This window comes from Jaculus jaculus, chromosome 10 (assembly GCF_020740685.1).
Source record: "Jaculus jaculus isolate mJacJac1 chromosome 10, mJacJac1.mat.Y.cur, whole genome shotgun sequence".
Taxonomy (NCBI): Eukaryota; Metazoa; Chordata; class Mammalia; order Rodentia; family Dipodidae; genus Jaculus; species Jaculus jaculus.
In genome coordinates, this window is record NC_059111.1 from 23,139,016 (window position 1) to 23,156,749 (window position 17,734).

Below are 17,734 nucleotides of genomic sequence, written 5' to 3' on the forward strand. Positions count from 1 at the left end.
GGGGTGATGCTCAAAGGCCTGAACCTTTCTCATTCTTCAAATGATTCTCCCCTTTTCTTTTCCTCATATCCTAACAAATTCTACGTTGGAAAGCCGGGACACTGGAGTAGTGGAGAACCCTCCCCCCGCCCCCTCCCCACTGGCATCCCATTTCATTCCTGCCTGGATGCCCCCTCCACCCTCCTCCCTATCACCCTAGAGGATAAGCCCCTAGCCCAGCCCTTGGGTGCGTGCTTCTCTCGGTGTACCCTAGATTATCATGCCCCAGCCCTGGCCAGCATCACCCCCAGCCCGAAGACATGGTCAGGGACCGGTTTCTTCCTAGGCTCAGTAGGAATGGCAGCTCCCTTCCACAGGCGCCAGGCCCCCTTCCAGGTCCTGCCAGGTGAAATGGAGGTGAAGGGGGCGGGAGAGGGGGAGAGAGAAGTCTGACCGATGAGAGCCGAAGAGCCTTCAAGGGCTCCCCTTTGTCTATCATCAGCCGGGCATCTCACCTCCTCCTGCCCCACTTTTCATTCTGAGGCCATTGGGTGGGAAGCGGTAGTCCGCTGATTAGAGGGAGGTGAGGAAAGCGCCTTCGGTGCCCCCCCCCCCTGTGGTGCGAGCCATGAGCTTACTGCTGTCCAAGGCACCCCAGGAGATGGGTCTCTCTGGGCGGGTCCCACTTTGAGAATCTCTCGAGGCTCTTGCTGGGGTCTCTGGTCCAGTTCCTGACCAGCCCTGGTTGCAGCAGCACCTCCTCTTTGTTCTCGGAGGTCCTGCGGTGGGTGGGTGGAGTGTAGGAGACGGACACGGGGACCTGGGAAGAGCTCTGCCCTTGTGGGTGGGAGTCCAGGAGGCCCCAGGTGGGATCGGGGGACCCTATGGGTCCGGCCCAACCCTCCCTCAGTCCGTTGCTGGGCTTGGGCAGCCAGAGGGCGCACAGCCTGGTCCCTGGTTCTGGGTTCAGCCCTGCTGGACATTACGCCAGTGGCTCCAGCGCAAGGAACCTTCATGCCAGGGGAGCGCAGGACATCCAGCCAGCAGAGCCTGAGGCTTCCCTAGACCCATCATGGAGTGCTGGTGAGGAATGGGAGAGGGGAAAGATCTGCTGCCCCTGGCCCTTTGTCCTTGTGTGGCCAGGGGGGGCACAAAGTCCTCAGTCACTAGGGAGGTGCTGGCATAGGGTCCACTGGGACAGTGTGCATGTCCTTCATGCTTTCTACCTTGGATTGAAGCAAGGGGGTGGGGGGATGGCAGAAAGGAGAGAGGCCAAGAACTCCTTGGAGCTACACTAAAGGTGCCAGGGAAATGGGACATGGTCTCAAAGCAGCCAGGAGCAGTGCCCAGCTGCCTCCTGGAGTGGACTTGGCAGAGACCCGACAGGCCCCCTATGGAGTGAGTGTTACCTCTCCATCCTCCTTCCCCAGCTGAAGTGTGAGATGGCTCTGGGGAGAGTTCCTGGGAGATTAAAGCACTTCCCAGCCTGGAGTAAGTGTGTGTGGTAGTGGGGCGGGGGGGGGGGGGGTCTAGGGAGTAGCTTTCATGTGAAGGGTGTGTGCTTGCAGACTGAAGTATCATGGTTTGTGAGTGGAGGGACTTTGTGGGATTGGAAGGGTGGTAGATGGACCACTTTAGAGGGAGGCATCTTCTTCATCTCCTGCCTCTGAGCACTCATTGTTTTTCCTATGCTAGAGATTGCTTTTTAAAACTCAGAATTCCGGAAGGCTGGGGGTTGGGGGGATGGTGGACAAAGAGGGTCATGGGAGGGGCTATGATCAAATTACATTATGTGCATGTTTGCAAAATGTCAATTAAATGGTTTCAAAAGAATTCCAAATAGCCACTAGTCTTCCTGAGAACTGTACTGTGATGATTTCGCTGAGCTGTTTTGGGGGGATAGCTGTGGAAGCAGAAGTCTGGTGCTGTGTGCAGTGTTGTGGGTTGGGGTCTCAGTCTGGCTCTCCTGTATGTGACACCCTGTGTCTTCCTAGCCCCAGGTCCTCCTCCGATATTCTCTGATTATTCTGTCCTTCCCAGTTCTTCCCCATATCTCCTTACTTCTTCCTTGGCTTGTTCTAGCACCCCTACCCAAAAGGCCCTCTCTTCTCTTCCTCTCCTGCCCCCTCCTCCAGGAAGCATCCCTGGCTGCTCCAGGTACCCCAAGTAGAACCACCCCAGTTTGTACATGATGGCAGACAAGCCTGTTCATCCATGCGTTTGTTCTGTACTTCCTCGCTGAGCCGCCTGCTCTGCCTCTGGCTAGGCCCGCTGGATTGCTTTGAACACCCTGAGCAAAACTAATGCCCAGCCCCAGGGATGGGGAGGGCATCAGGAAGCCCCAAGGAACAGCTAGTGGCAAGGATTTACCTGGAGGGGACATGGTGTCCTCAGCCTGCATGGATGGGCAGAGCTGGGTATGCCATCACTAAGGATGCCCCTGGCAGGGACCAGGGAGAGCCAAAACAGTGTGCTTGGAAAAAGGGGTATTTCTCTGTGGGAGCTGAGGCTGTGGGGCTCTGAGAAGCCTGGCTGAGCCTTGAAGTTGCAGCGGGCTTTTCAGAGGCACAAGAAAGCAGGGCCTTCCGGAATCAGAGCAGGCCATCTGGAGAAAACTTTGCAAAGTTGGGGTCATCTCCAAATACATTCGAGCCATTCTTGATGCTGACCTTTGTTTATGTGAATGACCGAATAAGTGACTATCCATGAGTGTTAAGGGCCAATAGAGCCGTGCTCACGACCCACTCTTGTGTGTTGAGCTGCTCCAATATCACTTCACAGTGCGAGTGGACCCTAGAGCCAGAGGCCTGGTTCAAGTCTCAGCCCCACCACTGCCTAGCTCTGTGACTTTGGGCAACTTAACTGAATCTCTCTGGACCCCTGTCTTCTCTCCTATAAAACAGGGACCACAGTGTTGTCCACCTCTGTGGAGATGGTGACAGTTAAGTGTGCTAATACACGTGAGCACTTAGAACAATGTGTGGGACATGGTGAACATGTAATGAGTGCTGACTACCTGTAGCTTGTATCAGTGATGTGCTTCTGGTCTTATTGTAGGTGGTACAGGACATTTGGTTTATAGCAGAGAAAAGAACCAGGGAAGTGGAGTGTCACACACAAGACCCCCAGTTTGCAGGCAGCGGCTGACTCCGGATGAAAGTTCTCGCTCACTGAGCCATGCATGGCCTATTAACCCATTAATCCATGCACCGGTATTAATAGTAGCATTTGTGATAACATAATAAACACCTTCGCTTGGAATCTTCCATGCACCTCCTCCTCAGCCCCTTTTTAAAAAAAAGTTTGTTTATTTATTTGAGAGAGAAAGAGGTAGAGAGAAAATGGGCACGCCAGAGCCTCCAGCTACTGCAAGTGAACTCCGGACCCATGCGACACTTTGTACATCTGGCTTACATGGGTACTGGGGAATCGGACCTGGGTTCTTAGGCTTTGCAGGCAAGCTCCTTAACTGCTGAGCCAACTCTCGAGCCCTAAAAATATTTTATTTATTTATTTATTTGATACAGAGTCAGAAAGAAAGAGTATGTGAGGGCCTCTCACCCTACAAACAAACTCCAGACACAGGGACCACTTTGTGTACCTGGCTCTATGTGGGTATTGGGGAACTGAACCCAGGCTATCAGGCTTTGCAAGCAAGCACCTTTAACCATAGAGCAGACGGCATCTCTTCAGCCCCTCAGCCTCTTTTGCTGAAGCAACTAACACCCTACATTATGTAGTTCACTCCCTCTTGTTTGTTTGAAGTCATACATGTAGTAGCTTAGTTGTAGAACCCTTGCCTAGCATGCATGAGGTGTCCTGGGTTCAATCTCCAGCATACAAAAAAAAAAAGTGGTACATTTAAATATTTTAAAACATGAGTTGTAGTTATTTTTGAACCTTATAAAAAGAACACAAAAAAAATTGGATGCAGTCCTCTGGAATTGGCTTTTTCTTTATTATCTTCTTTAAGCTTCTGCCGTATTGTTGCAAATAATAGTGGATGTTCATTGTTATTCATTTTCACTGATGTTTTCTGCTCTGTAATTGGGACATAACACAGTGTATTCCTTGTCCTCCTATTGATGGGCATTAAGGTTGGTACCCCTTTCTAGTCTTCCAAACAGATCCTCTACAAACCTCTTTGTCCTGTGTCTTGAGGCAACTTGTGGAGCGTCTCTGGGGCGCTCAGCTAGGAACAGAATTGCTGAGCTGCAGGGCATGCTCATGTTTGGCTTTCCCAGGAACGGTGCCAAAGTGTTTTCCAAATTGGTTGGACCAGTTTATGCCTCCCCGGCAGATGAGAGCTCCTACGGATACCCATCCACACCAACACCACATTGTCAGCTGCCTTGATTTTTCCTGATTGAATGAGTGTAAAATGGCATTTCATTATGGCTTTGATTTGCCTTTCTGGGATTCGAGGTTTCTGGTGTATGGTATGGGAGGGAGTTGAGACGGGCAGCAGTCAGTGTGGGATGGATGGTCACTAAGTGGTTGTCCCATCTGAACCTGTCCGGGGAATGCTATCTGTGGAAAATGCTCTGAGCTCGGGCACCAGCAGAAGTGATCCAGAAGGCTTATGTCCCTGCATAGCAAGAGTCAAAAAGAGAGCAGTCAGTTCCAGGAGCCCCGAGCCCTGGATGTACCATAGGATGGGAAGGTGCCATCCTGGTTCTGGAGGTACAGGGAACTGTGCTTTGTCATTTCAATGTCCCCTTTCCCACACAGCCCTATGGAAATCCCCTCCCTATGCTCTGGCACTGGTGTGAGGCCTGGCACCAGGGAGGACTTAGCAAGACTGTGGTGAGCAAGGGAACAAACGTGTACTCGCTCCCGTTGCATTCCCATTTCCTGGGGGAGTCCTCTCTGATTGCTTTTACCCGTGCAGTGAGCCAGGGGCGGCTGAGCAAGGTGATTCCTGGGAACTTCCTAAATGAAGGGTCCCTAGTCACAAGACCCACAAGAGGGACTGAAAAAAAAGAAAAAAAAAACAAAACCCAGCGCTGTCAGGCTAAGTTAGAGTGGATCCCCCTGCCAGCCTGGTACACCATCGGTTGATTTCAGCTGCCTTCCCCGCCCAGGCCTAGACCCCTGGAGCTGGTTAGAGACAAGCGAGCGCCAGGGCTGGCAGAATAATTATGCGTATTTCATGTGACACCCAAATTGATTGCCGCCAGGGTGACATTACCAGGGCATTGTTCCTCATCTCCAACCTCTTATTACATGTTATTAGGGTGTGTGGTGTGTGTGTGTGTGTGCGTGTGTTTCTATTTTTTTCCCATTTCAGGGAATTAATCTCTCTCTACCACCTCCTCTGCATCTCTCTATAGAGAATCACTCTTGGCCCTGGGAGGGGACGGAGACCTGGCCAGCATACCTATTCTACTTGGTCCTGAGTAGGGCTGCCAATGCCACTGGGTGTCTGGCTATCTCAAGTCCTAGCATCTCAGAGCTGAAGAGGGCCATGCCCCCCAGGAGCCTTCCAGTTGGGTCTCTGCTCACGTACCTCTCCTGATGGGCTGATCACAGTGGGTCAAGGCAGGCCTTCCATTTGGAGTCATCTGATTCTCACACTAAGCCACATGTGGGCTTCCTGAGGGACTCCACACGTGGGTCTTGGCTCTGTTCTGGGCTAGCCGTGAATGCTTAACCCTCTCCCCACCCCGTGGCCTTGACACAGCTCTTGAAGACTCCCAGAAGTGGTAATCCCCCCCTAGGATGCTGTGAGGGTATGGACAATCCTTGATGTTCTTGAGCCTCGGTTTTCTCATCTGTACAATGGTCTGTAAGGTGTCATACCTTGGGAATCCGAGCAGCTCAGGCAGGACCTTAGACAAGTAAACCAACAGCCTAGAGCCTGAGTTTTATCATCACTACAGTGAGGTTGATAATGCTGAGGGTCAGGGAGGGCATCAGCTGGGTGTGCGCCAACTGTCTCTGCCCTAGCTCTGTGAGGGCAGCCTGAAGTCTGTCAGCCCCTTTCCAGATGACGAGTTTGTGGCCCCAAGGGACAAGGTCGTTTGCCAAGCGCATGCAGGTCAGCAGGCCCCAAGCATCAATCCAGACAGGCAGTATGTGTAAGAGTAATCTAGAGAAATGGTATCTAATGGTCTGCCTGGGGCCCCGTTCCAGCCCTACCCCTTACTGCAGATGGCTTCCCTTCTGAGTCCCTCAATTCCCGTAATCAGGAGGATGAGGGTGATCGTACCACCCTCCTAGGTGGAGGTGAAGATGAAACCCGCTCGGGCCCGGTTCCTATCCGGGAGCCGCTCTGAGCGAGAGTGGCTGTTTCTATCTGTGCGGTGAGGAGTTTACTGAGTGACAGACACTGGACTCTCCCGAGCTCCTGTCATGCTGACCGTGCCCTTGAGCAAGTCCACAGAACCTCCGTGTTTCTGGTTGGTCCTCACAGAATGAGAGTGATGACTGTGCCCACCTTAGGGGATAGCTGCAATTCCCGGGGTGCGGGGGGTGGGGACTCCATGGCCCTTTGTAAGGGCCGCCAGTCACCATCACGGACTTCATGAGGTCTCTAGCCAAGTCCAAATTCCATACTGCTGTTCCTACTCCCCTGGGCTTGTGGGGCTGCACCCAGCCCTCCTGGACCCAAGGGTGGGGTTTCCGAGGAGGCATCTGAGAGGGACATCTGAGAGGGACCCCCTACTAGTGAATAGATAGGGCAAGAGTGTCCCTGGGAACCTGCGTTAGCATCTCAGATCAGAGAAGGGGAGAGATGGGGATATAGACCTGGGCTTCCTGGGGGCTTGCATGCTCTCCATCCCTCGCCCCCCCAGGACACCCAGGATGAGGCCTGCAAGCCCTTTGCTCACCCACAGCAGGCCTCCTCTAGGCCCTGCCCCACCCCTGCTTCTGTCTCCCAAGCTGGGCACTCCTGAAGGCCTGAGCCTATATATAGCAGCCTTTAAACACTAAGATGCTCTGACAATTAAAATTCATAATTTATCCCGCAAATGGCCCGGGGCTGCGGGCTGGCCGGAAGGCTGGCGGCTTCTGAGACGGGCTGTGCTGGGTAGGGTGGGCAGGGGCTTGGGCTGAGCCTTCCCTCCCTCAAATGCAAGAGCCAGATGTTTGCCCAGTATGACCCGGCGAGTTCTGAGCAGCCCAGCACCTGGTGGCTGGCTGGGCCTCACTTGCCCTAGCAGGCAGGTGGTTAAACAGTAGCCTGGTCCAGTCAGTGTCCTCCAGCCAGCCTAGGCCCACATCCCATGGGAGCACACTCGGGAGAGGACTAAGCTTTCCAGTGTGCCAGGGTGACAGGTATGGTGGCACAGGACCAAGAGTGCCAGGGAGTGCCAAGGAGGAGTAGCCAGGCATTGATGTGTGTTCATGTGTGTTCTCTCTCTCCCTCCCTCTCTTCCTCCCTTTTTCTCTCCCTCTCTCTCCCTCTTGCTCTCTCTCTCTCTCTCTCTCTCACACACACACACACACACACACACACACACACACACACACGCCCGGGGGCCTGGCGACTCTTTGCCAGAACCCAGCACAAAAGAAAAGGAAAATAAAGAATTATACACGACAAAGGACATGACCTCAATTTTCTTCCAGGTTGATTTTTCTCTCCCCGTGGGGGGAGGGGTAGGTGAACGAGGAGGAGGCAGGGGACAGCCGCTGGGCTGTGGCTGCCCCAGCCAGCCCGGTGCAGTCAGCCAGTCACATTTCTCCTGCAGGAGCTCAGCCTGATGCCCGCTGTCACCTCAGGGTGCCCTCCCCTGTGCCCAGGCAGCCTGCTCCCAGGCTCTTAGCCCGGGGGCCCAGAGAAGTTGCCCTGTGTTCCCCATTAGCAGCTCATTGCTCAACCATTATCAGCCATTCGCACCTCAGCAGGGACTAGCTTGGGCAGTCTGAACCTTCAAGAGTCCAGTGACAGTGACCAGGTTAGGATTGGGGATTCCAGAGACGCATTAGGAGTCGTCGTCCACCTCCCGGCCCCCCCCCCCCGCCCCCTCTCAGACTGACCAGCCCCACACGTGACCTCCACCTGGGTACCTCTGCCCATTCCCTGCAGCCATGGTTTCCCTGCCCTGGCTTAGCCTCCCTCCTCCCTTCCCCCTTCCCTTCCCCCTTTCTCCTCATCCCTCGCACTTTCTGGAGTCTAGGAGCTGGAGGACAGAGTTGGGTACTGTGCCTGGGGTTCCAGGAGGGGGCTGGCCCCAGGGTGGTTTGCCTTTAGGGGCTGGGAGTGCTGAGCTGAAGGAACCCAGGCCTGTATCTCCAGTTGAGGGACCCCAGAGAGGAAGGAGGCAGCAGTGGTTCAGAGTCCCCACGGGAAGCTGAGCCCTCTCCCCACGCCCCCCCCCCTCCAGAGCTTGAGAAGAACCCCCAAGCTGTGTGGGGAAAGCCCCAGCTTGGAGGAGGGTTTCCAGGACAGTACATCACTCCCTCCCCCTTCCCCAGCCAAGTATCTTAGCTGCTTCTGAGTGTCTTGGTGTAACTGGTATTAAGGTGCTATGGAAATGGATCCCCTCCACACCCTGAGGCTGAAGGTAAAGGAAAAACCCCAGAGAGGAAGGGACTGGGAGCAGGGATGTCTTGAGGAGACTAAGGTTATCCCCCTCACTTCTGTTAGTCTCAGCCTGCACATCTACAGGTCACTGGGTGATCACGCCCACCATAGGGAGTGGTGGTGGGAACATAATGGGTTGACAGGCCCAAGGCCTGGGACTTCCATGCAGCATAAGGTAGGAGCCAGAGAGGGTGGTTCATTTACCAGGCAGGCTCTGGCCCCATCTACCCCTGATTTCTGCCACTCCTTCCCTGACCCTGGCCCCATGTGCCTATGTCCCTCTGTCTCCATCTCCTGTCTTCCTATCTGTCCCTGCTTCTCTCCTACTTCCCTTGACCTTATTTCTGTTCTGCCACCTCCCCCTTTGCTGCCTTCCCACACAGTTCCTTTCTGGGCAGTAGGGCTAGGTAGAGTCCTCCGGGGAGACCTCCAGCTGCCTGCTCCATCCTGCTGCAGATCCTGCTCTGAGAAGAGTGGGCATCAGGTCAACATGAACTCAGGTCATCAACCCTGCTTCCCAAGAAGGAAGCCCCCAAGGCCACCTGCCAGCTTGAGCACCCCAAGCCAATGAGCCCAATCCCAGTTGCCAACAGAGCAGATCCACAGTGTCTGAGTTCACGCCTGGGTGAGCTGTGGGGCGTCCCTGGGGCCCCTGAGGAACACTGAATGGGATCATTGGAAAATATCGAAGGGCTGGAGAGATGGCTTAGTTGTTATAAGGCGCTTGCCTGAGAAGCCTAAGGACCCAGGTTTGATTCCCCAGTACCCACGGAAGCCAGATGCGCAAGGGGGTGCATGCATCTTGAGTTCATTCGCAGTGGCTGGGAGGACCTGGCACATATCATTCTGTCTGCCTCTCTTTCCCTCTCAAATAAATAAATAAAATGTTTTTTTTTTAAGAAAAGAAAATACTGAGACTGTGAGCCCCAAATAACAGCCTTCCATCCTGTGCTACCACCCAGCCCAAATGATGGCAGCGTGGAACCCAGGCAGGGACATTGGCTCATGAGAGGCCTGGTGGACAGCCACTGAACTTGGGTGCGAGTATTCCACCCACCCTCCAGAGGCGGGCCACTTGGGTGAAGCTCTTAAAGGACCCAGTAGTACCTTCTTGCCACCCCGGGGCCTCACCTTCGCAGGGCTCTGATACACTGCCCCCCACCCTCCCCCAACACACACCAGGCAGCTAGTTCTCAGAGGACAGGCAGACCCACCAGCAGGGACAGAGCCCTTCTGCCTTTTGTGACCTCAGCCTTGTTGCAAGCGAGTTCCCTTCCTCAACCTCGTCTTTCCCCTCTGCAAAGCGGGGGGAAATGCCTCTTGGAAATGTTGCCACGAGGGTTTCAGAGACAGCGTGACAAGCCCCACCCATGTAGCCCGCCCCACAAGAGCTCTCCAGGGCTAGGCACGCCCCTTGTCTGAAGGGGGTTATTTGTGGGTCTGGCAGAGTGCTGGGGAGACACCCCTCTGTACCCAGGGGCCTCCAGGCATTGCCTAAGGGACACCATCAACCTAGGTCTCTCTCTCTCTTTCTCTCTAAAGCTTCTGATTATATACTGTGATCTGACACCCCTTCCTTCTACCAAGTTGCCCTTCTTTAAGCCCCAGTGTGAGGTGACAGGGGAACCAGCTAGTCTGGGGCCACCTGCAGACAGAACCATCCCTGGTGAAACTGTCATTGGGGGGCCTCCCGTGACCCCACCCAGGTCTGAAGATGCTGACTGTTCAGCTGGGAGAATTCCTCTTGCTGTTGTCAGCTCCCCAAGGGACCCTGGAACCCGCTGCTTTAGTGCATAGTTAGGGAATCAAGCCAGAGAGGGCAGGCATTGCCTGGGGCACAGGGAAGGCTGGCACAAAGAACCGCATGCAGCCCCTGGCTGGCAGCACTGCCTGAGCCAGGCCGCATCTGCCCTGGGACGTGAGTGAAGGGGGCGTGGGCCACGGCAGCCCACCCTTCCCCACTGCAGGGGGCCCAGCTCGGAACTGGCTCTGCCATCTCCCAACCCTGGTTTGGGCCTTGTGCCCTGGGGCACTACCACCTGCCTGTCTTTAAAGTTATTTTCTTTGTGTTTATTGGTCCAATTTTTAATTCTTGCCCTTATGAGAAGCCCTTCAGGGGGCAAGGATCCAATACAAAGCGCTGATTAAAATGCATAAAACACTGACTCCTTGGCAAGCACAGGAGGAGAAGGCGACAGACTCACAGAGCCCAGGTGCTGGAAGCTGCGAAGTGCCCACTCAGCACTCTGGATGTCACCTCCAGATATGGTCCCGCTAACGCCCTATCCAGACGGTGACCCCGTGGAGGTGTGAGTACAGGAGTGTGGGCCCGCCGCGCGGTGCTCTTCCTGTGCTTGTGTGAGCATGCATCCTAGTCTCTCAGGGCCTCAGTTTCCCCGCCTTTCTGCACAGCTACGTGTAAAAAGACAGAGGGCGAGGTAATTCAGAGGAGGTACCCTCTAGATCTCCCCTGACCTCACGAAGCACACGATTCCCCCTCTTTGCTCAGCCTCTTTTCTGGCAGCTCCCACACCAACCCAGCCCTGAGCTGGGTGCTAAAAGTCCTAGTAACCTCTTGAGGTCCCCTGTCCTCACACCAGTGCCAGCCCCAGCTGCTGGCCCAATTACTTATTGATTGCCTGTCAGGATGTGGGCTTTTCTGGTGGCTCGCTGGAGCGTGTGTGACTGGGGAAAATGGCCCAGTGGGGGTGGGATGGAGAGAGGTGGAGCCATGAAAAGAATCAGGGGTGAGGATGAGAGAGAGAGAGAGAGAGAGAAAGGGGGCGGTTGGACAAAGCCCTTGGGGATCGTGCAACTGTGTAGATTCCATAACACGTCAGTGACACCCTGAGCCCTCTCTGGTTAATCAGTCACTTAGTCGATCAACAGCCAGGAAGCTCCTGTCAGTCCTCGAAGACCAGTGGAGCGTTCAAAAGCACGTGGTGTCACTGGAGCCAGAGCTCACGTGACACATTGGTCCCCGTGACTGGCTGAGTGGCAGCGTGACAGGTAGGGATGAGCTGTGGTCTTGAAGGTAGAGGCTGGAAGAAAGGGTAAGGACGGGCCCAAGCCGGACCTCCCTGTGCAGCAACGAGCCCTGAGGGGCTGTGCCCAACCGGATGGCCAAGATAAGGAGCACTATAGGGTGGTCATGCCAGAGGCTACAGTGGGTTGCCATTCTGGTGCCTTTTTGGTCCCTCCCCATCTGTACCCCCTCTAAGCCAGTTTCCCATGGGGGGGGGGAGGGAAAGTGAAGCAGAAGCAGGCCAGGCAGTGGTGGGAACAGGTGACCCCTGACCTGGGTGGGAGAGTGGCGCAGGGCAGGCTCCCACACCCCTTTGCTCACTGCCGCTGTAGCCACCCCCAGTCCCTGGCCCCCATCTCGCTTGTCACAAGTCCTGCATGTGGTTTAATGTCCCTTGGCTTTAACTGGCCGGTGCCCTCAATGCTACCGTGTGGACACATAGCCAGATAGTGTTATCTGTCCATCCTTAAGTCACACCAGGAGCCTCGAAGGAGCCTGGTGGTGGGAGGAGGGGAAGGGAACCCCAAGAGGCACATGAATGAGGGGGCATATTTCATCTTGGGGTATTAGGAAAAGCTTTGGAAAGTGAGAGCTTAGTTGAGCCTTTGAGCCAGGATTTCAGCAGGCCAGGGAATTCGGAGGAAAGAGCAGTAGGACCGAGGTCAGCTGGCAGGAGAGAGGCTGGCGCTGGCTGAGGAGCTGAGTTGGTCAATGCTGGGGGGCCCACAGGGGCCCAGGTGAGATCTTCAGGTGCCAAGGGGCTTCTGGGTTGGGCCCTGGCTTATGGATGGGAGCCCATGCGTGAGTAGATCGGTGAAGACTCAAGGGTTCCCAGGGCTTGCAGAGCGCCCAGGACTCAGTAGCAAGGCTGTGTGGGAGAATCATAGTGTCTGCCAGGGCAGAATCCCCAGAAGTCCCAGGAGCCCTTGTCCTGAAGGCTGCAGTTTAGGCATCTCCCTTCAAGCCCCTCCTAGGGCTCGTCCTGGAAGCCTGGCTCTGAGCTCCTTGAGTTCCCTCTGTGAGCCCAAGTGGCTCAGCAGATGGCTTCATCCCTGATGAGCCCAGAGTGAAATGCTTGTGACCCCTAAAAGATGCCACCACCCCCTTCTCTTCAGCCTCTCCGTCTGGGCTGCGGGGAGGGGGCCCTCCTTGAGAGAGCTCTAGGCAGGGCGGAACAGGGCAGCCAGAGGCCCTTGTAGGCTAGCCCCTGAACCCCTCTCTGTGTGGGGCCCCCAGCGAGTGTCACATGCCGCGCTACGCCCTGCCTTCCTATCTTGCCAGGAACTCCATAATGAGGGAGGAGGGTTGGGTAGTCCAGCCCTCTCACTGGCCCCCTCTGTCTTGTGTTTCCCTCTGGCTGCAGGTGAGCGAGAGGATGCTGTCGGGGGGCGTGAGGAGCGTGCCCAGCCCCCTCCTGGCCTGCTGGCAGCCCATCCTCCTGCTGGTGTTGGGCTCCGTGCTGTCAGGCTCCGCCACGGGCTGCCCGCCCCGCTGCGAGTGCTCGGCCCAGGACCGCGCAGTACTCTGCCACCGCAAGCGCTTTGTGGCGGTGCCCGAGGGCATCCCCACCGAGACGCGCCTGCTGGACCTGGGCAAGAACCGCATCAAGACCCTCAACCAGGACGAGTTTGCGGGCTTCCCGCACCTGGAGGAGCTGGAGCTCAACGAGAACGTCGTGAGCGCCGTGGAGCCCGGCGCCTTCAACAACCTCTTCAACCTGCGGACGCTGGGGCTGCGCAGCAATCGCCTGAAGCTCATCCCGCTGGGCGTCTTCACCGGCCTCAGCAACCTGACCAAGCTGGACATCAGCGAGAACAAGATCGTCATCCTGCTGGACTACATGTTCCAGGACCTGTACAACCTCAAGTCTCTGGAGGTCGGTGACAACGACCTCGTCTACATCTCCCACCGAGCCTTCAGTGGCCTCAACAGCCTGGAGCAGCTGACGCTGGAGAAATGCAATCTGACCTCCATCCCCACCGAGGCGCTGTCCCACCTGCATGGCCTCATCGTCCTGCGGCTGCGCCATCTCAATATCAATGCCATCCGGGACTATTCCTTCAAGAGGCTGTACCGGCTCAAGGTCCTGGAGATCTCCCACTGGCCCTACTTGGATACGATGACCCCCAACTGCCTCTACGGCCTCAACCTGACCTCCCTGTCCATCACGCACTGCAATCTGACCGCCGTGCCCTACCTGGCTGTGCGCCACCTGGTCTATCTCCGCTTCCTCAACCTCTCCTACAACCCCATCGGCACCATCGAGGGCTCCATGCTGCATGAACTGCTCCGGCTTCAGGAGATCCAGCTGGTGGGCGGGCAGCTGGCCGTGGTGGAGCCCTACGCCTTCCGCGGGCTCAACTACCTGCGCGTGCTCAACGTCTCCGGCAACCAGCTGACCACCCTGGAGGAGTCGGTCTTCCATTCCGTGGGCAACCTGGAGACGCTCATCCTGGACTCCAACCCACTGGCCTGCGACTGCCGGCTGCTGTGGGTGTTCCGGCGCCGCTGGCGGCTCAACTTCAACCGGCAGCAGCCCACGTGCGCCACGCCCGAGTTTGTGCAGGGCAAAGAGTTCAAGGACTTCCCGGACGTGCTCCTGCCCAACTACTTCACCTGCCGCCGGGCCCGCATCCGGGACCGCAAGGCCCAGCAGGTGTTTGTGGACGAGGGTCACACGGTGCAGTTTGTGTGCCGGGCGGATGGTGACCCACCGCCCGCCATCCTCTGGCTCTCACCCCGCAAGCACTTGGTCTCGGCCAAGAGCAATGGGCGGCTCACGGTCTTCCCCGACGGCACGCTGGAGGTGCGCTACGCGCAGGTACAGGACAACGGCACGTACCTGTGCATCGCGGCCAACGCGGGCGGCAACGACTCCATGCCCGCCCACCTGCACGTGCGCAGCTACTCGCCCGACTGGCCCCACCAACCCAACAAGACCTTCGCCTTCATCTCCAACCAGCCGGGCGAGGGAGAGGCCAACAGCACCCGCGCCACCGTGCCTTTCCCCTTTGACATCAAGACCCTCATCATTGCCACCACCATGGGCTTCATCTCCTTCCTGGGAGTCGTCCTCTTCTGCCTGGTGCTGCTGTTTCTGTGGAGCCGGGGCAAGGGCAACACGAAGCACAACATTGAGATTGAGTACGTGCCCAGGAAATCAGATGCGGGCATCAGCTCCGCGGACGCACCACGCAAGTTCAACATGAAGATGATCTGAGGACAGAGTTGGCGGGGGGCAGGGACCCCCCCCTCCCCCGGGCATGCCAGGCAGGGGAAGGGGTCTGGCTGCTCCCTGCTCACCTCTAGCCTTCCCACCTTCTAGTTCTCCACACACACACGCACTCTCTCTCCCTCGCTCTCTCTCTCTCTCTCTCTCTCTCTCTCTCTCTCTCTCTGTGTCTCTCACCCACCCCTTCGTCCTGGCTGCTCCATCAGCCCTCACCACCTGTCCTCCTGACTACCAGGACCTCAGAAGGCCAGGCCTGAGGACCCCACTGCACAGGGGCCAGAGTTGACAAGACCAGTCAGTCCAAAGCCAACAAACCGACATGAGGCAGAGTCAATAATTCAATTAAAAAAAAAAAAAGTTACGAACTTCTTCTGTAACTTGGGTTTCGATAATTATGGATTTTTATGAAAACTTGAGATAATAAAAAGAGAAAAAAAAAACTATTTCCTATAGTTAGTCGGAATGCAAACTTTTAACACGTCCTGATGACTCCAGGGCCTTCTTCCAACTCAGTTTCTTGTTTTTCTCTTCCTCCTTTCTCTTCTCTTCCCCTGTGGGGAGGGGTCACTCAGGAAAACAGGAGAGGAGGCTCCAGCCCCCAAGCTCCCGCCCACCCTGCCAAGTATCATCAGGAGTGGCTAGATGGCACTTCGGGGCCCCAGCTCTGGGCTGGCTTTTTGAAGTGGGTAGAGGGGACAGGACTGCCCATCGGGGGTGGAGCCTGTCTGCTGGGCTGCCAGGCACGCCACTGCCATGGGAAGGTGGGATCCAGGCTCGGGTGTGGTTGACACACTGGACAGGAGTGGGTTGGGGTGGGGAGGGGGTCTTCCTAGAGGGACAGCATAGTCAGTGGAAAGTTCCAGGAGCCAGAGGTGGGCCTAAGACCTAGCCTCTGGTCCCAGCCCTACTGCTCACTTGCTGTGTGACCTCCAGCAGGTCGCCAGGCCTCTCTGGGCCTCTCAGTCTCCATATCTGTACAAACGGGAGCATTATCCCTGCCCTGCCTACCTCACAGGGCTGTTGTGAGGAATTGATGAGATGATGTATGTGAAACACTTTGTAATCTGTAAAGCGCTGTGCACATGTGTGGGTGACTGTTCTCATTATGGTCATTATTCTGTCACTGTGGGGGATGGGATCTCTGGGGGCGGTGGGGGGGGGGGGAGTCAGGGCCGGGGATGTGCTAGGAGGAGGGCCAGCTCCGGGACTTCCAAAGAGTCCTCCTAAGGCATCAACTGGGCTGTAGCCAGAACTGGCTGGATAATCTGGGCCGTAGCCCCATAGAGCACTGTAGAGTCTCTCACCTTTGGTCCAGGTGTGTGTGTGTGTGGGGGTGGCTCTAAAAGCAGAAGCCCCAGTCAGTTTGGGCCTAGACCTGTGCAGAGATTGGGAGAGATTGGGAGCACCAGCGCTCGCTCAATCTCTCTCTCTCTCTCTCTGTCTTTTGCCATAAGCATTATTGAGCACTTGATGTTTGCCACTTACTGTGTAGAATATCTAGGTGGGCGGGGGGGGGTGCATTCTGAGGACAGCTCAAACCTACCTCATCACCCAACTCTGCCTGTCCTTCCACTGGGCTGTGCTCTGGGCCTAGCTGGGCTTTTTTTTTTGCGGGGGGGGCTCTGGATTTAAGGCTGGGACCAACTTGCCCATGAGTTGACCAGCAGAGCCAGGTAGCAGTTCCCCCCACCCACCCACCTCGCTCTGCTGGATCCTGCCATTCAAACCAAACCTAGATGCTTAGCCCTGCAGGAAAGAGATACTCCGGACGACAGAGTGGCAAGCCAGCGGTCTCTTAGCACTCCCAGAATCTCTGGGCCCTGGCTAGAAAGCTGACAAGGCCGACAAACTTCCTGCTCACTTACATCCCGTGTGCATGGGCCAGAAACCCCTGTCCCTTTCCTCTCCAATTTGGCACGCCCTCCTGTGGGTGGCTTGGATTCAACCCCACAGTGAGAGCTGGGTGATGATGCCCACTCATGCTCGTGCAAAGGGAGAGTTCCAGTGGTTCAGGAAGCACCGGGACAGGTTGAGCTGAGCAGGGACGGGAGCACTGGGGGGGAGTCTTCTCTGAGCAGCAGGAAGCAGCCAGGACTCGGCTCCTCCCACAGGGCTTCCCTCCCACAAGCCGGCTTGAGCTGGGTAGCAGTGTGCTGAGATAGGGCTGTGTGTGTGGAGACAGCACTTGATCGTTTACCCATGCATTCATTCCTTGGGCTCCCAGCCTGGTTCATGTCTGGGAACTTTATGCCCACAAGACCCTGGAATGCTGATGTGGACAAGAAGGTAAAGGTGCCTGGTGGGAGGTAAGCTAGACCGATGGTTAGAAGGCTCTGGGGTACAGTTCCGGGTCGAGCCAGGTCCACTCACCAGCTGGGCAGGATCGCCATTCATCTCGGAGCCCCTGTTCTTTGCATGCAAAGTCAAGACCACCTTACTAGTGTTGCCAGTCGGGGGCACCGAATGAAGGAGAGATAGATATGCTTATAGACTGGCACAGTGATGGGAGAGGTGCTGATTAGAGGGTGAGTACCGGAGAGGGCAGGAACTTACCCAAAGCTGCCCAGCCTCGAAGTGACACAGAACCAGGGCCTGGTTTCTAGACTTCCAGAGCCGTCACCTTTGGAAGCATGCCTCGAGTTGCTGCCTAAGAGTGGTGAGGTTAAGGGACCAACTTTATTCCTGGCTACTGGGATAGAAGTGGTTCCCAGGGACAGGAGGAAATTCCAAGATTGTCTTGAGGTTAGCAAGAGGGCCAGGTGTTTTTTTTGGGGGGGGGCGGGAAAGGGGGTAGGGATAGGCAGGGTCAGGTTCCCACGGATTCAAGCTGAGGAGCCCCAAGATTAGAAGCCACGAAGCTGGTGAGTTTCACAGTTCTCACTAGGGAAGAAGATTATGAACACTACTCTTGAGATTGGAGGGGGGTAAGCCCGGGGGAATCCAGGCTAGAGAGGCCACTTCGCAA

At 56.0% G+C, this 17,734-nt stretch overlaps 1 protein-coding gene across 4 annotated transcripts in view; it reads left to right on the plus strand.

The window, feature by feature from the left end:
• Lingo1 (leucine rich repeat and Ig domain containing 1) overlaps window positions 1–15,856 on the plus strand; it is a 230,457-nt gene extending 214,601 nt beyond the window's left edge. For 3 of the 4 annotated variants that reach the window (XM_045160864.1, XM_045160865.1, XM_004660419.2), the window contains one exon: window positions 12,901–15,856. In XM_045160864.1, coding sequence (XP_045016799.1) covers window positions 12,913–14,757 — 1,845 coding nt within the window. In that variant the 5' untranslated portion in view covers window positions 12,901–12,912 and the 3' untranslated portion in view covers window positions 14,758–15,856. Of the gene's footprint in view, window positions 1–845; window positions 1,063–12,900 lie in introns of those variants that run through there. The other variant, XM_045160866.1, reaches the window with a different exon arrangement.
• Window positions 15,857–17,734: the final 1,878 nt, after the last annotated feature.